The following is a 24,054-nucleotide window of genomic DNA, read 5'->3' on the forward strand; positions in this document are numbered from 1 at the left end:
CACTTTGTATTCAAATTTCTTCGCATATTACCCCCACCTACCTACCCTCCAACCTCCCTTTATTCAATATTTATTGAGCACCAAAGTATTTTCTCCATAACCATAATCTCTACCATGTAACTTAGAAATGATTATATTTTAGAATACTAGCATATTGCCTATGTATTGCAAAGGAATTTTATTAAAAAAATATTATTACCATGTTATTAATATTATTTTTGACATGTATCATCTCTTAATTAATGCGTATATTTGTTACTGACATATAAGTCTATTCATTGTATAGTTTTTATTTTCATGAAAATAGAGAGTTAGTGTAGATGGTTAACATATATTTATAATTTAAAAATCTAGGAGTTAGCGTGTAGGTGAAAAATTCACTGCCACCAGCCATCTCGTTGAGAATGTTTATAAGAGTAAAAAGACGTAGTATATTTGATTATATTATATTCCTTTTGATTTTTCTATTTGATATCATTAACTTATGGATCTATGATTATTCGTCAAAAGGTACTTTAATTATGACTTATAATTTTATATATTTAAAAATATAAACAAGATAAATGATCAAACACAAATAAACCTTGTCAAAAAAGAAACGGAGAGAGGAACTATCAGTTTTCAACTTTTTATCCACGAACAATCTGTTCAGAATGTCACCTAATTCAACCTTAAAAGAAAGAATGCCACCTAATTTCCTACGACTCCCTGGATCCATGCTTCTACTAGTACTGGCTGCTATTTGAAAACATCTGTTGCTCGGTCTAATTAATCATCACAAGCACAAGCCGATTAGTACCAATAATTGCAAGCACCTGAATTTTGTCCTAACAAAATAAGCACCTTTCATGTAATTTGCAGAAACCAAAATAAGAAAGTAAAAGTGGCAAGGCGAGATCGAATCCAGCATGCCGTCAACGATGGTGGTGAGCGCGTACAAGGGGGTGATCGACGCCGTCGTCGCGAAACTGAGGGAGCTGATGGCAGGCGACATGCTCACCACCAGCTTCCTGGGCGTCTCCAGCAGGGACATCCTCTTCCTCAGGGACGAGCTGCCCGCCATGGGCGCCCTCCTCGAGAAGCTCGACGACGCCGACGCCCAGGATGAACTCGACCCGGAGGCCAAGAACTGGAGGGACCAGGTGAGGGAGATGGCCTACGACATCGAGGACTGCATCGACGAGTTCACCGCCGGCGTCACCGGCGGCGCCGCCGCCGGGTTCCTCGGCAAGGCCTCCCATTTCCTCACCACCTGCAGGGCTCACATTAGGGCCGCATGGCAGATCAAGGATCTCAATACCCGTCTCCACGACATACACGACCGGCGTAAGAGGTACAAGGCCGCCTCACATTGCGCCGCCGCCGCCGCCGCGCCGGCGACGGCCGTCGACCCTCGCATATCGGCGTTCTACCGGGAGGCGGCGAGCCTCGTGGGCATCGAGGAGCCCAAGAGGGAGCTCGCCAGGTTCGTCATGGAGGAGGACGAGGAGGAGAAGCGGCTGAAGGTGATGTCCATCGTTGGGTTCGGGGGCCTGGGCAAGACCACCCTAGCTAGCCAGGTGTACCGTGAGGTTGGGGTGCAGTTCGGCTGCTGCAAGGCGTTCGTGTCTGTCTCTCAGAGACCAGACATGGTGAGGCTGCTCACGAGTGTGCTGCTACAGCTCAAGCAGCACCCCTCTCATCATGCTTGTGGGGTGCAAGACCTCATCAACAGCCTCCGGGAATATCTACTGGATAAGAGGTAGGTATTCTTATTAGTTTTACTTGGGTTAATTTCTAGGGATTAACATCTCGTGACCGCTCTTTATCAATTAAATTATTTTTTTTGGAAAATAATTATTTTGCTCCTAATCTAGTACTTGGTCAACATATGTATGAGCATGTTTAGATTTCTACAAAAGATAGAATTCATGTTCTAAAAATCTAATACCCGTTGCTATGCATGTATTGCCTCCGTTCCATATTATAAGATCCTCTGGTCATATCCAGATTCAAATGGATACTAATAAATCTAGACCAAATATATAAAACATATTCATGGATAAATCTAGTTAGAGCCAAAACATCACAGATGAAGTAATTATTTTGACCAGTTTTAGAAATAAAAATAGACTCAAATGAATTAGACTTCATTTTCCAAGGATTATCTATGAATGGTGTACATTTATGTCATTTTATTTTATGCCTTTATGTATTTTATATGGTCACCTGTGATGATTCTTCTGTCAATAAATACGCCAAACTCAGATTAATTGTTCGATTATTTACTTGATACTCTACATTAATATATTAGAAAAACTGCTGTATATTAATACAAGTCTTCTGTTGAAATATAAAGATGAATATGAATGTATTGTAGCATCTAGTTTCCTATTGCACAAGATTTCATATATAGCTAAATCTATTTAAAAGCGAGCGTCTAATTAATTATCCATGCAGTTTAATGTGTACCCCAATGGGAAATGTTTTTGTAGGTACTTCATTGTAGTTGACGACTTGTGGGATGTTCCTTCATGGAATATTATATCTTGTGCTTTCCCACAAAATAATCAACACAGCAGAGTTATAATAACTACAAGACATGGGGATGTGGCTAGGACATGTTCCAGTGACTATGGATGCATCCATAACATGAAGCCCCTAAGTGCCCAAGACTCAAGAGAACTATTCTTTAACAGAATATTTGGGTCTAAAGATTATTGCCCTTCTCACTTGGAAGAAGTTTCATGTAAAATATTGAAGAAGTGTGGTGGACTGCCTCTTGCCATTGTTACTGTGGCCAGTATTTTAGCTTGTCAGCCGGCAAGATTGAAGGAGCAGTGGGAGTACATCCAAAGCTCTCTAGCCACTAACAAGTTTGCAAGAAAGTGCAGCTTGGAAGACATGATGCATATCTTGGAACTCAGCTACAAGAGCCTGCCCCATCATCTCAGGGCATGTTTTCTTTATCTTGGTGCTTACCCAGAGGACTGTGTGATTAGCAAGGTTGAGCTGATTAAGAGGTGGGTAGCAGAAGGCTTTGTGAGTCACTCTCCTGGGCAAGATGCTTTGGTTGTTGCAGAGAGCTACTTCAATGAGCTGGTGAACAGAAGCATGATCCAGCTTCCTTATCACGGCTACTACACCGAAGTGTCCCACTGCAAAATCCATGATATGATGCTTGACATGATTCTGATGAGGTGCAAGGAGGATAACTTTATCACTGTGATACAGGATCCACGGGCGTCGACAGAAGGGCAGGATAAGATTCGCCGACTCACCATTGACTTGAATGGTGTGGTGGATGACAAAATGGCTATGAGCATCACCAGGAGAGTGTCACAGGTTCGTTCTCTTGCTGTGTTTGGAGGATCGAAGTGGATACCTCCATTGCTGGAGTTCAAGTTTCTGAGGGTGTTGTTCCTTGAGTTCTTCCTACGAGAGATGGTCATCGACCTCACTGGCATCAACCAACTGTCCCAGCTGAGATACTTGAAGGTTGAGTGCAAGGAATGTCTGCTGGATGGTGACATACCATCACAGGTCTCCATAGTGTTACCTGGTCAGATCCGGAGGCTGCAACATCTGGAAACCTTGGAGCTGCCCTGGGTATCAGATTGCAGCATTCCATCAATATCAGACGTCATCGATTTGCCGCGACTGACCCATCTGGTGTTGCGGCAGCACAAGGGCGGATTGCCGGACGGGATCGCGAAGGTGAAATCGCTGCGTACCTTGCACGGCTTCAACCTGCCAGTGAGCTCACTGGAAAACATCAATGGCCTCAGCGAGCTCACCGGTCTCGCAGACTTGTCCCTCCAATGCAGCAAAGGAGACGCAGAATTCACTACGCCGGGATGGATGGCTACTCTGAGCTGTTCCCTGGAGAAACTCAGTGACCTCCGAGTGCTTTGCGTGAGGTCCAACAGCCTTAGCTGCTGTGCTGATGTGATCAGCAGCTGGTTGTCACCTCCTTTCCCAAACCTTGAGAAGCTTGATCTGCTAGACTGGACATTCTCCAAGGTTCCTACATGGATTGGACAGCTTCACAGCCTCCGTGAGTTGGCAATTGGCGCGAAGCACATACTCCAGGAAGATGTTAGTGTGATTGGCACAAGGCTACCCTTCCTCATCCATCTAAGTCTACGCATTGTTACATCCAGTACTATCAGTATCCCGGGAAAAGAGAGGAAGATCATGGTAGAAGGCTCCACCGGATTCGCGGGTCTCCGGTTCTTCTGCTTCGACGCTAGCAGGATGTCACACCTTGAGTTTGGGGCAGGTGCCATGCCCCAGCTCAAGCGGCTGCTGCTAGGGCTTGATCCGTGGGAGTGGGATGAGGCCACGCCTGTTGGGCTTGAACACCTCCTACACCTCGAGGAGATACGGGTGTTGACTGCACCGTCAACAGCTGCTGTTGCAGGATCTGAATCAATGAAAGGCAAGTCTGCGCTGGTCAAGGGTGTGTTCCATGACGCTGCTAATGCTCTCCCGAGTCGCCCGGCATTCACCTTGCTCCCAAGGATTCGTTCTCTCTCTGATCACGTGAACTGTTGTAAAATCAATATGGAAACAGTTGCATGTAAGTAGGACTTCTAGTGCAATGTATCTGTACTTGTTGTTTACTTGCTAGCAAGATCTGTTCTTGTTCTGTTAATGTGTCGAGGAGCTTATCAACCATGGGAGAGCTCAAGCTTCAAAACATGAGAGTAGGAGAATTGAGAGGATGAGAGGGGCAGAGGGAAATATACAGTGGGTGAAGTTATTCTTCTCAAAATAAAACAAGAAGCCAAGATTAATGAATTCTCTGCAACTGCAATTTGGGAAACTAAAGTTAATATGTGCAGTTTTTTATGCAGCTTGAGTTTAAAAGCATGATTAGGGTATTTTTAGTACCTCTCTGTTTCCAGGGTATAAAGAATTCAGCATCTCTGCTATCATATCCATTATATCAGGAGCATTCTGAATCTCTGACATGTTAAAAAGTATAAGCATGCATTCAGTTCTTGTCCATACGAAATAAAAGTAATATAAGCTTAAGAACACTGTGGGCAAAGTGAGGTGAAGTAGATGAACTATTCACATATGCTCACTGGAGTTGCAATGAAAGAAGTAATAACCATCTTTACTCATTCAAGGGAGGTGGTGGTTGTAATGGTGTGCTCCATATCCATCCCCTTTCTTTCAGGGATTCTTTTGTGGATATGTTTCACAAAGCTATTGAAAGCATTTGTAATGTCTTTCATAAAGTATCGCATCCTCTGCTCTGCACATGTGTGTATCAGGTGTCAATTGATGTTACATGAATTGTGTATGCAGTTCTGTCAGGATTATTTTCATTCGTTTTAGTTTAGAATATATGGTATATTAATTTGGTATCCATTGCAATTAAAAGGTAGCTAGGCACTATTCTAGTATTGTAATAAAACATTCTTACACACACATTACGGTAAGGAGATCATCAGGAGTATAGTTTCCAACATGAATGATACATTGATAATCTCAAATCAGTAAAGAAAGCAGACAGGAAAAGATAATCCTGAATCAGAAAATTCGAAAATTGAAAAGTACTAGGAAATAACACCTCAGAGCAGAAAAGTCATTTCCAGGTTCAGCTTCGACCTATTGATCAGAACAAGGGCATATTTTCTGGATGCTTGAGACTGGCCCGTAAAACAACGTTGCAGGTTCGTTCAGATCTCTTGTGAAATGCAGCTCCAGCACGCTGCAATGGTGAAACAGGAAGATAACACCATGTCAGACAGACAGCCAAGGCAAATTCCCCTAAATTCTTGCAGAGACAACCGGATCAAGTAACCAAATAAGCCAGCCACATGATCAATCAAAACAACAGTAACAACTTTCGTGACCAAATCATGACGGCAAAAGCACAGCAAACCCTGATGTCTCCGTCTCCCCTGATTTTAGCTATAGCATTACACCACGACGTTAATGTTGAGAGAGAAGGATCCAATAAATACTAGGGCATCCCACTCAAAGCAACCGACCTCTGACGAGGAGGGAGACGACGAGCGTGTCGCTGGTAGCCCGGGCGCCGGCCGCTCTCCCTCCCTCCCTCCCCCCGGCGAGGAGGAACCCTAGCTCCGGCCGCGGCCAGTAGGGTCGCGAGTGTTTAAAATTTCAGACCGAAATTTCCGAAATTCCGGGTTTATCGGTAGGTCCCGCAGCCAGTGTATTTCGGCCAAACAAATTCGGTTGGACTGTTGCAATCTTTTTTTTTTATTTTTTATGCACTTTATGAATACAAATGTGCTTGTTGTTATCGTTGATTTAGGAAGTTGATGGATTATTAATTTAAAATTAAAATTTCAGAAATTCGATCGAATTTTAATTTAAAATCAATTCATGTTTGAAAATTTCGTCCGAAATTTGGTTCCGAAATAAATTGCGGTCGGCCCGCAACCTACGTGGGCCGAAGCACCAGGCCCTGCGACGGGGCGGGCTCACTGGCTAATTTCCTCCATCTCTCCCTCCAAAGCAGAAAAGGGCTAGAAAAATGTTCGTGCGCTCCTTGACCCAAGCCAACGTATCTTTATATATGTACTCCCGCTCCGTTCCAAAATAAATTTATTGTTTATTTATTACATACCTACCATTAAAAAAGTTTAAGAACTAAAATATCCTCTACTATATCAAATTTCAATACAACTGTACTCTAGTTTATTTATTCAATGTATTTATTACTTGTTTTTTTTCAAACTGCAATACAATGATTACTCTTGAAATGAATTTATTTTGAGACAAACTAGAGTGTCTATAAAAATAATCTTATTCTGAAACGAATGGTACAAATTTTTTATATATAAATTTTACATATACAGATTTTTTTATATACAAAATTTATATATACATTTTATAGTGTATACTATTTGTAGAAACATCTTTCCAAATATGATATTTTTTGTTCATTTTATTCTACTAGATAATTTATATTTTTTTTGTTTATAATTTCTAATGTGTACAAACATAAAGAATAAAAAATATATATACATAGACTTAAGATACAGATTGGTTTGTGCAGGTTAGCGGACGCATGGGTGTTTTCACCCATTAAACCCACCCCTTTGCCCGTTGTATTATTGCTCATGATCCAGTTGCTCGTGAAAGATGAAAAAGGATAAGAAAATTCACTCGCTCTGTCCCAAATAATTCATTTTTACCCATCTTACTTATACCCTCCGGGCCTCCACTTTATTAACTATCGATACAATTGTTTTCTATAGTTGCAATGCATTTGCTCTCTACTCGCATAAACTTCGATGCAATAATTGCTTAAAGATAAACTTATTTTAAGACGTTAGGACAAATATAATCTTATAAAAACATGTGATACTTGCGTTTATTTGGAGGGTGACCAGATGAAAGAAAAAAGGTATCACGGCAGCTCTGGTTTAAAATGTTCAGAACAGTTACTCACAGCGACATTCTGGTCATAATGCCACGTCTTCCTGTTGTTATCTTGCAACAAGTTTTCGTGCTTTCAGCTATATACAGTCCCAAGTTCCAAGCATTCAGAGGGCTAATGTCTTGACTGGACGTGCAAACGTGATTTTTCTATCGACATAAAAAGCATGAGCAAATACTGTATCAATCTTGGTTTTATATGGCATAATATTGAATTAAAGCTACTGCAATCCAGAAAAAAAGCATACGGTAGCCACATTAGTTCCAATTTCCAAATGGCTTCGCTATGCCACTTTGAATCAGGCCTACACAAAATTGGTCTGGAATGTCAAATGTTGAGCAGGAATAAATTAAAATTAAATTAAATAATACAGTTTCAACAGCCCAAGGATCCTGCTGCCTTTTGGAAGCTAGCTTCTGGGCTGAATTAGATAGCAGTCACAAGAAGCAGCTTTCTTTACGGTAATAGTGACAAAGAATACGGTAATGAACAAGAGCATTCACAATTTCACATGATGATTGTTACAGCCAGGTCTCAAGTATATATATCTACCTATCGGAAACTTTTCAGAAGATGGGAGGAAGGAATAGGTGAGCTCAGAGACCTTCCCAGATTGCTGCCAGCTTTCTTGTCTGATGATCTTACAGGTGTGGTGCATTCGTTGAAATCCAGGATTCTCCCCTCGGCCTGTAAAATAAGCATTTGAATTATGATCAGTGCTGACAATGCAGTTAAACGATGGCATGGTTACTTTATCCTCAATGTGGATAAAAATTGATCAAAACCATTACAGTTGACCAAAAATACGAAAAAAGAACGACTGCCATTGTTTGGCCACTTATAACCAAGATTTGCAAGAGCTACATAGCTAAAGAATATTACAGTAATAGGAGACACTAGAACAGCAAACAGTAAAATCAGGGCCTCGTAAGGCCTTTTATTTCAACCACCGAAATAGGAGTATGAAAATAATCAGTTCAATACGAACGAAAATAATCAGTTCAATACGAACCATGATTTTTGCTTGCAAAATTGTTGCTCCTGGCTCCTTCTTGGTGTTTCGATTCTCCATGTTTTCCTTATCAGAGTTTCTGTTCTCAGATTGGCCGCCACTTGCCAGCACTTCACGGGCCTCTGCCAAAGCAGCAGCAGTCTGCACATTTATCTGCTTCACCAAGCCTAGCGCATCGTAAGTTCTATCAGCTGGGCTGACGAAGTATGAACCCTGGGAGGAAAATATAACCGCAAGAAGTTAACCAAAGAAAACAACAGTAAGCAAAGTCCCCAGCGAGTTACAGCATCAATGATGAATGAAAAAATACTCAGGCACAACTCAATAAGAAGTATATTTCCATCCGCTTAGGTTAAGGCATAGTCCACCAAGTTATATGCTTGTTCCAAACACTAGAGCTCTCTAAATGTACCTGAAATTGCATATCTACGAACCAAGGGGACTTCCATGCTGAAGGAGATTCCAGTCCTCTTTTGATGCCTGGGGTATCAGCCAATCTAACAAGAACAACGCTTCAGGATTCAGAATGACAAAAGAGAAGACAAGGATCAAATAACAATCTCTTCTGACTTCAGTAATTGGAAACAAGCGAGTTTAATTCCCTAATAATCTTAAATGTATTCTTCATCTGTAGGATTCAAATATTCTTCAACATTCTGGATGAAATAGCATGTGCTAATTCCAGTACGTGGTGGCTAAAAGGCTTTTGATAATTCATTTGATAAGAAAATGTTTCAGTTTCTGACTAAAGATGGAAGCTCTTGAAGGGATATTCCAATTTCATAAGGATGGGCAAGTACAAGTAAATTTTGTGCTGGATTAAGTATCTAAGTAGATGCCAGGCAAGTAAAGCATGCCATCACTGAACCAGGTTAAACACGAAAAACCGCAAATCCCAGTTTAAGTTTAGGTTTAACAGACTTCACAACTCCTCAGAAGCATACAGGATTACGAAATCAATGTATTGATGCTTGCTAATATCACGAAAATTGAGGCCTCGTCATTCATTAGAAATCAGTTGCCATTAGACATAACAAGTTAACATGACTTAATTTTCATGTAATCTGAATATAATTCCAAACAAAAGAATCTGATGTAAAACAACAATGGACATGTGAGATAAGTGTGAAGTCTTACATGTTCACATATTCATAATCCACATTTATGCATGGTGAAGATTTCTCCACAATAAGTTCTGTGGGCTTTGATTTAGCAGGCACTCCCTCCTTACAAACCACCGATGATTCCTTATTTGTGTTTAGCTTCTGATTCATGGCATTTTTGCCATTATATGGGGAAACAAGATCATTACTGTTGTGCTCGATAAGAATACCTGCAGGTTGCTGCATCAAATAACGTGTAGATAAGAACAAGATCATCACCAAAACTCATTTGCCATTTTGACCTTGTCAGCCCAACCCCCATATTTCATAGATGCCAAGCCAACATTGCTAAAAGCAGTTGATACACTCAGGGCATTAACTTGGTTACTTGAAGATGCATAATTTTAAATTTAATTCAGTTACTGGATAAACTCCAATAACTCCAGCTCACAAACTATGCAGGTGCTTATCCTCAAAGAAATATGGTACTACTAAGTAGCTAATATCATCAAAAACTGGAAGTACTTACTAAATTGTCTGGCAGATCACCATAAGTAGTAGCTATATTTGTTGCAGAACGTTGCTCCCCTCTTTCCTGTTCATCGATATGTTTCTCATTTCCTGCACTCTGTCCATCTTTCGCCTGTTCTATTTTGTTGCCCAAATTTTCTTTGTTCTCATCAGAGAAAAGTTTCTCAATACGCAAAACTGATTTAGTTATAACAGCATGATCTTTAGCGGCATTAATAAAACTTGTCTGAATGCCAACAGAGGACATGTCTGATACCCCACAATACTTTTCAGTTCCAGATTTCTTCTCGATTCTTTTATCTGGAATCGGAGATATGAGATCTCTGTGGCGTTTCTTTAGTATTGATGGTGTGCATATGAAACTTTTGGCAGCACTCTTCAGCAAAATGTCTGGGCTTTCATCATGTGTAGGGGATCCCCACAATCTCACTGGAGTGCAGATATTCATGCTTGACCGCATTAGCTGCCGAATGCCAAGGGGACTATACTCTTGGAGATCACCAGAGGTTACAAGATCGCAACTGACAAATGGAACATCCATGCTTGGAAAACGAGGAGGTTCATAGAATAGGGCTCCCTCGTCCTTCTGTTCAACCGGTGCAGTCACACTCTGTGTAACCGATGGTTCTCTCTCTATACTGGCTTCAGGTTCTTCCACATTAGTAGCCTGTTGGTGCCCACATTCAGGTATGCTTTCCATCATTGAAGGAGCATGCCTGTCATTGCTACTACAAGGGTTAGCAAACATTTCAGCATCACCAGAAGAACTGGAAGACTGTGTAACCATTTCTACATGAGAAAAGGGTATTTCTTTTGGTTCTGGTATAGCATCAGAAGGTGCATCAGTCATATCATTTGAACAGATAAGAGATGGTGGTATTGACATCTGCAGACTCTTCCCATAAGTGGCCTCTATCACACTGGAAGAATTTGATGTCTGTAACAGGTAGGGTGGTGCTAAAAATTCAGTATCTGCTTTTGAGGAATATACATCCGATTGGTGATTTGATCTTGAAAAAGAATCAGTTCCAACTGTATCAGGTTCAGAAAGAAGGCTTTGTAAGGAAATATCCTGCCAGATTTCAGATTTCAGACAATTAGGACTGTTGAAGTCATCCTCGGACATGAAATGTAGTTTTTGCTCAGCTCCAGAATCACCACTTGGTAAAATAGCGAGAGGCATTTCCACTGCTACATCATATGGCTCCATTGATTTTTCATGATCTTCTATACTACAAATAGTTTGGTTGTCTGCAAAACTAGAATTACTTGGCATTTCATCTATACTCATGTGCAGATTCAATCCATGAGCAAACTCCTCTTGCAAGTGTTGATCTGGGTCAAAGCTACAGGAAGAAACATGGTAATGCACCTCAGGAATAGCAGATGCAACAGCCTCCACAGAAGCATAGCATGCTTCAAGGCCCATAGAAGATTGAGAATCATGTGTTTCATTATTGTCGACACTCGCGTTTACTTGTAAATCACAGCCCAATGTCACATTAGCATTGTGCACTTGGGAGCAAGAAACCTTGGAGAGTGATGATTGACTACACCCTGATGAATTTTCAACCTCTCGAACAGCATAGCAACCACTGTCTTCACTTTGTTGGGTCATCCCAGGTGAGGAATTACAGTGTGCAGAGCATTCATTTAGAGGAAGACACGAGACTTGGGCGAGTAAACCTGATGATATGTATGAGTCGACCTTCTTCTTTACTGAACTGTTCCAGTGATTTTTAATTGCATTGTCCGTCCTGATATGGGAAATAGAATTTTACAAGTTCAATCATTTCAGCTGTCTAAAAGAGCACATTATTTTACTTTTTTTATAATAACATGAATTAATTGAGCAGAAGTACCTATACATCATTCTACATTAGATCATAAAAGTTAGAGAAGGCAAGAATCCTAAGCTTCAATAGATGTGTCAGTAAAACATACATTTCACATGTAGCACTTTATTGAAAATAACATAGATTAGTTTAAAAGTCCACTTGCAAAAAATAAAGGTGAGCTATCACAGTGAAATCTGTTTCACATTCAGCGGAAGTATGGAACCCAGATCCTCAATCTATTCTCCGAAAGCAAAAGTGACTTAAGTTTCTTTTTTAGGTTACCATATCCCCTAAATGTATGTAACACCAAAGATTCCCAATTATGTCTGAAAGGAAGGTGGAAAGGATGCTGAACAAAACAGTTTAGGAACTTATCATGGACAAAATAGAACTTGGAAAGAAAATAAGAGAAAAGTGTTCCCTTGTGATAGCAGTCATCATGATAATAAAGATCATAAATAGAGGTTTGCAAACAGATCTTACGTAACAAAAAGATCATTACCTTCCTGGTAAAAATTTTGTCAACTCAGCCCATTTATTCCCGTACATTCGATGGGCATGTATGAGGGTAATTTCCTCTTCTTGTGTCCATGCCTCCTTGTTTATGCCAGGGTTAAGATGGTTGTGCCACCTGAAGATTAGATAGTCCATATTTAAGGCATTCAATCCATAGTAATGATATTCAATTAAAAATAATGAAATGCATATTAAGAAATATAAGAAACAAAGTTAGCATAGTTTACAAAATACTGTATTGTTAAAATAAATTTTATTGACAATCTAACACATGGTTTGGCAGCCATCATTGTACAACATATATGGTCTATGAAGAAACTATGTCCAAAGAAAACCACTAGAAGAAAGCGGTTGTTGCTAGTACAGAAAAGTTATTTTGTTGAGCGGTTGAGTCCCAGGATATTTCTTTTATATCAATTTTTCTCGGTGCAAGCTAAATGGAAGAAAATAAAATAAAATAAGTAACTTTGATAGCATTACCGTTCCCGACATTGCTTTCCTATACGTCCCGGCAAAGCTTGAGCAATAGTTGACCATTTCTTTGGTCCAAGCTTGTTTACCATCTGAACAATGATGTCATCTTCCTGAAAAAGGGAACAAGTCATCATCCGTAAGTTGACTAAGCAATATTTCCATTTAAGAAATGAAAATAAATTGAATAGCATCCTTACTTCTTTGGACCATGGCCCTTTGACCAATTCAGGGTTTAGAACCTTTTGCCACCTGTGCAAGCATTGTACATCGGTTCTATCCGGAAAACATTCCGCTGGAAAATTAAAAGGTCATCTGTCAGCTTGGATTTTTCTTAACAATATACAAGAATCCCACCTACAGGGTATGAAAAAGAATACCAAAAAAGCATGACTAGAGTGTAAGTTAATGAAACATTAGAATGCTATCCCATGCATGAGTTGGCAGAACATTGAATATTAAACACAAAATATATGCTACATGGTTCATGAAGTCCTAGCATTAAGTAGCTGTAGGACAAAGGTAGGCTTGCAAACAATATGGTAAAAATGCACTGTATCTCCTGCATAATATAAGAAATGTAAATATTGTTTCAGCCTGTTGCCATACTAGAATATGCAAAAATATAGCAAATGTGCAAAAATAATCCAAGGGAATCTGACATATGCATGATAGGCTATACAATTTGGAATTATATAGTAGAACCAAAGGGCACACTTTTCATGGTGCTTCTCCTATGATATTTCTTCTCTCAAAAAATTTAGTAAAATGATGTAGAATTGAATTTTAGAAGGATATTTTGTTTACATGTTCAAGCATACAAAATCCAACTATAAAGAAATTGTAATAAAATAAAAATATGACAGCTAAAAGCTATCTTCAAAATAGAATGATAAAGAGCAAGGGCCAGGGAAATAGCCTAATAGAATAATTTGCATGACTTTCCACATCTATGCACAGGGATGAAAACGATATAGAGAATCCTGACCATACTGGCTGTCGTTTTCACTTTCTACCGAACTTTTCAGCCGGTAATGGAAATGGAAACGGTAAAATTTTCCGGAAACGGTAGCACTTTTCTGACCCTATTGTCGGAATTCCATATTGGGCCAGAATTACCAAAAAAATCCAAAAACTAAAAATACCTCCACATGTATGACTTCTACTCTTTTGATGTTTTGCATCTATTTATGATATTATGTTGTCATTTATTCATGAACTAATATAATACGGACTTGTGAACTGTCAATCTCTCATGGTCCCGTCATGTATCATGGTTATGGACTCGTGGTGTCTTCAAATTTGTGATGATGCGATCTATGGTTGAACATTGCTGAACTTATGTCAATTTGTCATATTGTCAATCTTATATTGATTGTCAAACTTAGTTTGTGTCATATCGTCGTGTATGAAGTGGTATGGTTAATTGGTCATGCACTCGTGCTGTCATACATTAGCCAAATATATATAATGTTATAGTATATTGTTTCTAACATAAGTTTTCGACTTTCGACCGATATTGATATATTACCATTTCAGTAGTCCCGTTTCCAAAATTCCAGCAGTGCCAATATCGTTTCCGTTTCTGTCTCTACTGATCCATTTCCGTTTCAGAGCAAAAAAATATGGAAATGGAAATGGGAGAAGTAGTTTTCCGACCGTTTTCAACCCTATTTATGCATGAATCCAAAGAACATACCTATCTTTTTCCAATTCTTCCCTTTGTATGTCTGAACAGCTCTGGACAATATGGCATCCTACATTGAATAGCATATATGCACAATGTTAAACAGTGTAAGCAGATAGTAAGCAAGAAAATTTATATCTGGGACATCTAGGAAAATTGAAATTTTGCATTGCGCGAATGATAAGATCAGTCCAGGCTCACGTATCACTGAGGCATTAAGAGGCATATACAAAACAGAACCAAAATGCTGCTGGTTGCAATTTAAAAGGCATAGAATTAGAATAGAATTGCACATGAGTATATAACAGAAACAGGACAAAGAAAGAAATCACAAGATAGATGAATGAAGTTTATGGTTTGTGTCAGAGTACATGCTACCCACTCATTGACTTAAAATTGCACATGGCTCCTTTTGATGCTAGAAGTTACTCCCCCCATCCAACCATATAAGGAGATACGGAACTTTTTGGACGTATTAAGGTTGAGAGAAGAGAGGGTCGTAATTGGTTGAGATAGAGAAGTAGGTGGAAAAATTAAATAAGGGATTTTTGTGATTGGTTGAGATGAGGAGGTAGGTGCAGAACTGAGGATGTCCTTATATTGTTGGATTAAGTTCAAAACCTAGATGTCCTTATATTTCTGGATGGAAGGAGTACTAAATATTGAATTCAACTTCCTTCGTAGGAATAAAGCACCAAATGAACCATCCAAATGCCTCCACGGAAGGGCCAGTTTTTAAAATTATTTTTTTTATATTAAAACATTCCAAGGCTTTGCCTTTGCCAGTAAACACACTAGATATTTTGCAGTCAATCATTGTTAAAAATACATGAAATACAATTTTCAAACATCATTTTAATTATTTGTACAGGAAAAGGACTCTTTGTCAACAGAAACACAAGATGATATTCACATGCCATACCTCTTCAGGGGTCCAATTTCCTTTGGTGGAACGCCGTGTTGGACCAGTGGTCCTCCTAAAGTTACAGGGACAAAGAAACATAATAAAATTTAGTATAATATACATTACCATGATCAAAAGAGCTCTTAGCCGTTTACCCATTGAGCGGCCGTCGCCTTTGTGGTTCATTGCTGATTTCACCTTCTTGAGGAGCTGGTGGAGGTCCAGAAGCTTCTCCACCCTTGTCTGGACCCTTTCCGGTGTCACTTGCCATCACAGGTGAAGACATTCAATCCTCACTTTGATGTAAGAACCTCTAAGGGATAAAAGGATCATTACTATCAAGCCTCAGTAAGGCCTTCAAGGAGTTGCTTCAAGAAATTGGATATCATAGGCTGCAATAGAAATGGAGAAACGAAGATTGTGTCACAAGAAGTAATAATAGAAGTGTTCAGGAATACATAGAGGACATTGATTACACTCATAATAATGTTAATTTACTCATTTAAAAGGAATATAATCTTTTAGCTTAAAAAGTAGCTGGGATGGTAGTGTGCTTACAGTACACAATCCCCTCGCTGTACATCTTTTGTAAAAAAAAATGAAAATCACATAATTGACCCAGATGTACATGTAGGTGGTTGATTGATATGCAGTCCGTATGCCGCACAACCTATAGATTGTTTAAAAAAAGGTCCACTTAGCATCATAAAACTATTCTACACTATCACTGAAGCACCAAAATCATTTGTTGGCACGTTCTACTAAAGTTAATTTTACTCCCTAATGGTTTAGGGGCCTTTGCCTTAAGCTTAAGCACACTAGCAAAATAGTTTAGGGCGGTAAAATGTACCGCCTTTTCCTTTCAAAATTTAGTATAACGTTTCTGCAATAGGCAAGTTATCGTTTGGTCTAGCGTGTTTTGCATCTGTCACGACACATGCTCGAACCCAGCCCCACTTCTCTAGTCCATTTCTTGATATCACTGTAGTCCGTTCCACTCTCATTTCGTGTGGACCTGAAACCATTTGGTTAGAATCCAGCTCCAGAAGAGGTGAAGCTAGAGCCGTGCCAAACAGGCCAGCCCTATGCTATGATGATAGAAGCTGGTTGTGAAAGTGTGCTCTACACTTCCCCAACCCAAACTGACATGGAGATGCACCGACATACGGGCCTCTGATGCTCGCATTGTCTAGTTTTCAGGTTTACTTGGCACTAAAAGAGTCTGATTTTCACCATGAACTTTGCCCTAGCAGAAATGGATAGTGCGCAGATCTAATGAGGCGAATTATCTCGGCTCGTAAGTCCGGTTTATACCGCATCGCGCGCGCACATTGCACCTCCTCCGCATCCAAATCCAAATAAGCCACCATCCCAAATAATAATTAAGCAAGCAGAGAGAGGGAGAGAGATACCAATCGCCCGCCGACGGCGAGCCTTGTCGCGGCGGGACGCCTGCCGCCGCCCGGTCCCCGCGGAGCGTCGCCTCGTCCAGCAGCCGCGGTCCCCGGAGGGGTGGATCTGGGAGGCGGCGGCCCCGAATCCTTCTGCGACGGGCTGCCGCTGCGGCCACGGCGAGCGGCGGCTGCAATACGCCCCCACCGCTCCCTGGACGGGGTTCGATCCACGGGCGGAAACAAAATCGCCTCCCCTAACCCTAGCTCTTGCCTCTTGCCCTTCGTCTTCGTCTTCGTCTTCGTCTCGTCTCGCTTGCGATTTCAAATTTGAGAGCGTGGGAGGAGGCCAGGGGGAATTTTTGTGTGTTTTTTTTTTTGAAAGGAAGAGGAGGCCAGGGGGGGGAATTTTGTGTGTGTGTGTGTGTGTGTGTGTTTTTTTTTTTTTTTGAAAGGGGGAGGAGGAAGCGAGAGCGCGGAGAGGAATTCGGGTGCGAAATGGACGGTGGGGGGGCGATGGCCGATGGGTTGGACGGATCTGGGTCGTCCATTCCGCGTGGGCTAACTTGGCCCGCTTCTCCCGGGGATTCCAGCCGTTGACATTCAAAAACTGACGAAGCGGGGTGGGGTATCCGAGGAAATACCTACCAGCGCCATCGACGATGGAGATTTGCTCACACAGAACACAACATCCACAAGCAAAATAGTACCACAACCCACTCAGGTCTCATGTCTTGTTTTCCTAAAAACATAGTATCAAACTTTTAGATATTTAAATTAAACATTAAATATAAATAAAATAAAATAACTAATTGCATGGTTATAAGAGAAATCTTAAGACGAATATTTTAAGCCTAATTAGTCCATGATTAGTCATAAATGCGACAATAACCAACATGTGCTAATGATGACTTAATTAGGCTCAAAAGTTTCATCTCACGGTTTCCAGCCAAGCTGTGAAATTCATTTTTTCATTCGTGTCCGAAAATTTCTTCCAACATCCAATCAAACGTCCGATATGACACATCTCCCAAAAATTTTTAGGAACTAAATTGGGGCCTGAAATGGGTACACCCTTATTATCTCTTGTTTCAAAATTTTATAAATATAAATTCCGTTGACTTTTGGATGTTGTGTTTGACAGTTTGTCTAATTCATATACACTAAACCAAGTTATATGGATGAATTTGGACAATTGGTGTCATGAATTCATAACCAGAAGTTGATTCTTTTTATGACAAGGGAGTAACTATGATTTATTTTGTTAAGACCTATTTTATCATTAGAGGTATTTTAAGACCTATTTTATCATTAGAGGTATTTTAAGTATGATCTATTGTATATTTTTGTATTTTTATATAGGATTTTTTAATACAATGAGTTGTCAAACATTATGTTTCGAAGTTAACAAGGCATACATTACAAAGTGGATGGAGTATAAAAAATACAGAGATTGCTAGACCTTTCATTGAAGAGAAAATCAAGAAAGCTTTGCACAACATATGTGACCTAAGAGCAAGTAAAATAATAGATGGTAAGCTGATTAAAAGCCTGTGGAGGAGAGAGAAAATACAAATGAGAGTATTGCCTCTCGTTCAAGAGCTAGTTCTACACATGATCCAAGATATATGCGTTAAATACATAAGTGAGAAAGAGATAGGAGAAAAATATTGAAGTTAACATTATAGATAAAGAGAAAATCTAACAAATGTCATTAACAAATACTTAATTCTAAGAAATGACATCGACGAGTGTAAGTTCTACAAAATACCATAATACAAATAAATTTGTCTAAGAAATGTCATCACTGTTAGGGTTCTGTCTATTTTTTCAGTTAAGTGTTATAGTATGAACAGTGTATTTAACGGCAAAAAATGGATGGAAACCTAACAGTAATAGAATTTCTCAGACAAATTCGTTTGTACGATGGTATTTCTTAGAACTCGCATTCGTCAATGGCATTTCTTAGACTTAGACGTTTGTCAATGGCATTTGTTAGATTTTCTCTTAAACTATTATATATCTTAGCCCTAATATGAGTTTGTAGCTAATAGTTGACACTACTATTAGAGCAATTATATATATCCTTTGACACAAGCTCTAAGATGTCATGTGATATTAGATGGTGAGGTGAAGGACATAGAGGTGGAGCCTCTCATGCAAGGGGCAATAATATGACCATGCCAACAAACAACATGTTACAACCTTTAATTCAAGCTATGCCAAGACAAGTTCCACCTACATCGACACCAGCTCAAGACTTTGGTGGTCCAGTTACACACAGTCTAGCAAAGAAACTACAACAAGAGGTGAACACGCTACTTTGTGAAGTTCATTTTAATATTAATGAGAATTATACACTACCTAAGTCGTGCATATTGTTAATGCTCAGGTTCACTAAGGAGGATGACAAGCACACAGAAAGAGATGACTACAAAGAAGAGCTGCACTCGATCATTTTCAGTCTATTTGAACCGATTGAAAGAAACAATCATAACTTTTGATTTCCAAAAGCTATGAAGCTCCGTGAGGACATTTTGGAAAGATTGTGAAGTCTAGTGTCCAATGTCACCAGTGCCGAGTGGTTTGCATTCGCAATTTATGAGATCTGACTAGTTTAGTATAGACTGGTCAATAAGTCAGCATTTTGCATGATGTTCAAATTCTCATCTAGAACTGTACCATTCTACAATTTTTCATGGTACATGATGCACATGGTCTGAAAGCCTATCAAGTTAGCTTTCCAACGCAACAAACGACATGCCTTTTGGACTTTCCATGAAAGACTTATGACCAAAGCAATCAAGACTGCACAGAAGGCCAACAGCCACGCAGAGAACACTTAGGAAGGCATTTCGAGAAGACCTTTCACCTATTATGTCTTTTCATTTCTATTTGGTGTCTCTAGCTATCTAGGAGGGTTGTTTCTAGTATAAAGACTCCATTGCTTCATACCTTAAGGGGACTTTTGACATCGAGAATACAAAAACCTTTGTTCAGTTGAGTGCTAACAAATCTTGAGAGTGATCTCTACCCCTTTGCTCTTGTGATTTCCTTCATGGATTATAGAAGGGCGGCTTCATCCACTCCCAATTGGTGCTCCTACTCCCTTTGAGGTTTTCCTCGATTGATTGTAGGTTGTGTTGGTTGGTTCCTTGAGAGTGTGGTTGGGCGAATCCTCGATTCAGGTTGCCGGTTAAAGACGGTGGTTGGCTTCGAGTTTTATTTGCTAGGTTACACTAGTTATCGCTGCTTGCAGCAAGTTATCCGACTGTTCTACAGCTAGTTACCGAGATCAAGATCCTACGACATGAAGATCGGGACACCATACCACATCAGGCAACCTCTACACAAACCCTTGAAATAATGTGAGTTATTAATAGAGCTAAGATGACACCAAGCTTGAATAAAGCTAAAACTGTTCCCATAGTAAAAGATCTTAGACCAATTAACTTATGCAATATGGTATACAAACTAATTCCAGAGGTTCTAGCAAAGAAAGTGCAAGGGCAAGACATTCTATCAGAAATCTTCTGCTAACTAAAGAGATTTTCTCGAATCCATTTTATAACTACTGACGTCAAAAGTTGACCCGATGACGTGTCACACACAAAGGCCTAGGAGTCTTTTCTGAGAACGCTCCAGTGTAGGACCAAACTTCTTAGAATGCGTGGGCGAGTCAGTTTGATCCTACAACTAACAAGATAAATAATAAAATAAGTCGATCGATTATCGAGCCGATAGATAACTCAGAATCCAGCCGATTGAAAACTAGTGCAGTGGCGTTTAGCCGATAGGTTGAATGATCAACTGTTGAAAGCTTGGATCGACTAGAAATCTAATAGAGATAAACTCAAATAATTAAATAAACAGTGAATACTTTGCTACGATAGGTTAAACCAACTTGCATATAATCCTCATAAGCCGATACAACATAAATAAATACCGATCTAAATAAACAAAGTCGATTGATGTAAAAAAGTAATGTGGTAATGCAATCGGCTACTCTATTAACATAAATACAATGAAGATGTAGATTGGCGAGGATCATCGGCTATAAACGACGGACAATCAATCAAGATCTATAAAATATCTAGCCTAGCTTACTAGAAATAATTCTAAAAAATTGGCCCAAACCGAGACAGTTCAAGACTACGTCTAGCAATGTCGGGCTTGATACTAAACAAATCTAGATCGCTACCAAGCCGATGAGTCGATGACTGATAACTTATCGGCTGGTACTCTGATAAAACAATGAACAAGATACATCAATCTAATATAAACTATTTGATAAATGCAATCTAATCTATTGGACTGAACCGAGACAGTACGAGATTGAATATGTCAAATGGAAAATATCATATCAACGTAAGTTACTCAAAGTGGTCAACCAGATCAACTAAAGATACGAAAGTAACATAAGCTGAAACTGATACGATAACTAGCAACCGTACAACCAAGTCAAAAGATCGGACCAAACCGAGACAGTTTTAATCTAGCCGATACGATTAGCGTGGCCGGCAGAACGTAGGACTTACCCCTCCACTAGAGATCAAGACGATGCAGCCCCGCGTCAGGTGCCAAGTTCCGCCGGTGATGAAACCTTGGTGAAGAGGGTGGCAATGCACCGAGAATAATTGATCTATGTATTGAGATGTAGATGAAAATGATTTACAATGACCCCAGGTGTACATATTTATACCCATGGGTGAATACGAGTTCATGTCGAACACAGTACACATTTCCTAATGCATAAAAGGAAATAACATAAATCCTATGTGGACTCTATCTCTAATTCTTATTGAATATGATATTGTTTCCTAATAGATAAAAAGAAATAATAAGTCTGGATCAGACTCTAACTCTCTTAGAGATAAAGGAAAAATCCTAAACTAACTCTAAATAATAGATAAAATTATGCCGTCATGCCTTGGTCTTCATGATTCCCTATTGAATTCGAACTCTTCCGGCTAAAATTTCCATCGATGATTGCACATTTCCTTATCCGAATCCAATAATGAATTTTACCAAATTTTTGTGTTAAAAATAACACATGATGTAGTAGATGACACATTATTTATAAAACAAGAGGATCAGAAGGGACGGATTTTGCAGCAATGAAAGCTATACATGAGCAAGACTTATGATAGGTGGAGCGAGATTTTTTTGGGGAACAATGTTATTCAGGCTAGGCCTCTGTCTAGGTTGGGTTAATCTCATCACAAAATGTGTCATTATAGTCAAACATAGAATAAAGGTTAATGGAGAACTAATGGAGCATACAAGAACGTGATTGGTTATCTCTAACGGATTTAAAGCATCATCTCTATCAGGCAAGGCCCCCATCACTGAGCAAAGGTCAATGATGTGAGAAAATATCTCAATCGGGCATCTGCCCATCACGGATGACTCTCATATCTGATGGGCCTAAACTATAGCTCATCACGGATGACTCTCATCTTTGACGGGCCTAGATTACAACCCTTCACAGATGAGTATAATACAGAAAAAATTAATTTTGTTTTTGGTTAGCCTCAGGCCTTTGCCAACACTCGTGTACGGTGTGCCTTCCCAGCAGGTCACCCATCCCAAAATTGCACTAGAACGCTTAACCTCATAGTTCTTTGGAGATTGGCTTCCGAAAAAGAAATTGTAGTTTTTTTATAACAAAAAGAAATTGTAGTTTGTTGATATAAGTATTCTAGTAATCCTATTAACCCGTGGACTAGGGTGTAAATGATTTCAGGTAGTAAATGGTTTCAAATGGAAAAATTGTCAACAACAAAGTTGTATAACTCATCAAGATCTATAAATTTTACTTTGGTCTTTTTGCTATATAATATTTTTTGAATAATTTGAATTTGAATTTAAAAATATGACAACTTCATGCAATATTTTTCAAATAATAAATGATTTCAACTGAAAAGTCATCAACAACAAAGTTGTATAACTCATCAATATCTATAACTTTTATTTTGTTCATTTATCTATACAATATTTTTTTGAACAAATTGAATTTGAATTTGAAAATATGACAACTTCAAACAATATTTTGAAATACTAAATGATTTCAACTGAAAAGTCATCAACAACAAAGATGTATAACTCATCAAGATCTATAACTTTTATTTTGGTCATTTCTTCATCCGACAAATTGATAGTAACATTATTCATAAAATTCACATATCTCTCATCTGGTTTTATAAACTATAACAGAAATATGTAAATTTTATGAGCAGTGTTACTAACACTTTGTCGGATGAAAAAATGATAAACATAAAAGTTACAGATCATGATGAGTTATAGAACTTTGTTGTTGATGACTTTTTTAGTTGAAATCATTTAGTATTTGAAAATGTTATTTGAAGTTGTCATATTTTTAAATTCAAATTCAAACTGTTTAAAAAAGTTGTATAAAAAATGACCAAAATAAAAGTTATAGATCTTGATGAGTTACAAAACTTTGTTGTTGATGACTTTTTCAGTTGAAATCATTTATTATTTGAAAATGTTGTTTTGAAGTTGCCATATTTTCAAATTCAAATTCAAATTGTTCAAAAAAATGTTATATAGAAAATGACCAAAATAAAAGTTATAAATCTTCGTAAGTTATACAATTTTTTTGTTGATAATTTTTCCATTTGAAATCATTTAGTATTTAAAAATATTGTTTGAAGTTGTCATATTTAAAAAAGCCATCCGTGACGAGCTATAATCTAGGCCCGTCAGAGATAAGAGTCATCCGTGATGGGCGTTAACTTGGTGCCTGATTGAGATATATAATGTTATCTCAATCGGGCCTAAACAATGGCCCATAACTGATAGATGTCATCCATGATGGGCCTGAGTTTTATGCCTATCTAACATGTTTATGCGACTATATCTCAATTGGACAATTTTTTGGCTCGTCACAGATGACTCATCCGTGATGGCCCACTAATTCCAGGCATGTTAGAGGCCGTCCCGGATGGAAAGTTCTGTACTAGTGGCATGTGATCCCTTCTTGAGGTTTAGGGCAAGGCGATCCTTTCTTCCATACCTATTCTTGATATATTTAGAAGGTTTGTCATCTTGCTAAACATAGCTGAAGGGAGAGCACAGTACAAGACAATGTGTTCCCACATGTATTGCAGCCCCGAATACTGCACCTTTATTATTTGCTGATGACTCACTTATTTTGTTGAAGGGAATGAAGC

The 24,054-nt window shown here is 39.0% G+C and overlaps 2 protein-coding genes and 1 long non-coding RNA gene across 5 annotated transcripts; 1 reads left to right on the plus strand and 2 right to left on the minus strand.

Moving 5' to 3' along the window:
- Positions 1–830: 830 nt before the first annotated feature.
- Positions 831–4,581, plus strand: LOC102717578 (disease resistance protein RGA5-like). The gene is made up of 2 exons (XM_040529780.1): positions 831–1,741; positions 2,475–4,581. Exons 1-2 carry the CDS (start codon positions 909–911, stop codon positions 4,567–4,569), a joined length of 2,928 nt encoding a protein of 975 aa, XP_040385714.1. The 5' UTR covers positions 831–908; the 3' UTR covers positions 4,570–4,581.
- On the minus strand, positions 4,555–6,139 carry LOC107305343. 2 transcript variants are annotated; one of them, XR_001551520.2, is made up of 5 exons: positions 5,988–6,139; positions 5,564–5,704; positions 5,100–5,245; positions 4,876–4,949; positions 4,555–4,792 (listed from the first exon to the last, which is right to left on the minus strand). It is a non-coding gene; the product is annotated as an uncharacterized LOC107305343 (long non-coding RNA). The 2 variants fall into 2 exon arrangements; XR_001551521.2 differs by lacking the exon at positions 5,100–5,245 and having other exon boundaries at positions 4,590–4,792.
- A 1,536-nt stretch (positions 6,140–7,675) lies between these two features.
- LOC102711657 (transcription factor MYB3R-1-like) lies at positions 7,676–17,232 on the minus strand. Of its 2 annotated transcripts, XM_040529841.1 has the most exons (12): positions 16,880–17,232; positions 15,623–15,859; positions 15,486–15,540; positions 14,576–14,633; positions 13,077–13,171; positions 12,886–12,989; positions 12,392–12,520; positions 10,050–11,808; positions 9,555–9,760; positions 8,830–8,914; positions 8,418–8,630; positions 7,676–8,092 (listed from the first exon to the last, which is right to left on the minus strand). In XM_040529841.1, exons 2-12 carry the CDS (start codon positions 15,751–15,753, stop codon positions 7,958–7,960), a joined length of 2,970 nt encoding a protein of 989 aa, XP_040385775.1. In that variant the 5' UTR covers positions 15,754–15,859; positions 16,880–17,232; the 3' UTR covers positions 7,676–7,957. The 2 variants fall into 2 exon arrangements, with proteins under 2 accessions (XP_040385775.1, XP_040385774.1); XM_040529840.1 differs by having other exon boundaries at positions 12,886–13,171.
- Positions 17,233–24,054: the final 6,822 nt, after the last annotated feature.

Source organism: Oryza brachyantha, chromosome 12 (assembly GCF_000231095.2).
Source record: "Oryza brachyantha chromosome 12, ObraRS2, whole genome shotgun sequence".
NCBI lineage: Eukaryota > Viridiplantae > Streptophyta > Magnoliopsida > Poales > Poaceae > Oryza > Oryza brachyantha.

What these genes read in the sequence shown, in the direction of transcription:
- LOC102711657 (XM_040529840.1), bottom strand. Translation starts at nt 15,753, where the DNA reads ATGTCTTCACCTGTGATGGCAAGTGACACCGGAAAGGGTCCAGACAAG. An exon ending in AGGCGACGGCCGCTCAATGG is followed by an intron (nt 15,541 to 15,622) that starts GTAAACGGCTAA and finishes CTGTAACTTTAG; the next exon opens with GAGGACCACTGGTCCAACAC. An exon ending in TCGTAGATATGCAATTTCAG is followed by an intron (nt 8,631 to 8,829) that starts GTACATTTAGAG and finishes TTTTCCTCCCAG; the next exon opens with GGTTCATACTTCGTCAGCCC.
- LOC102717578 (XM_040529780.1), top strand. Translation starts at nt 909, where the DNA reads ATGCCGTCAACGATGGTGGTGAGCGCGTACAAGGGGGTGATCGACGCC. An exon ending in GAATATCTACTGGATAAGAG is followed by an intron (nt 1,742 to 2,474) that starts GTAGGTATTCTT and finishes ATGTTTTTGTAG; the next exon opens with GTACTTCATTGTAGTTGACG.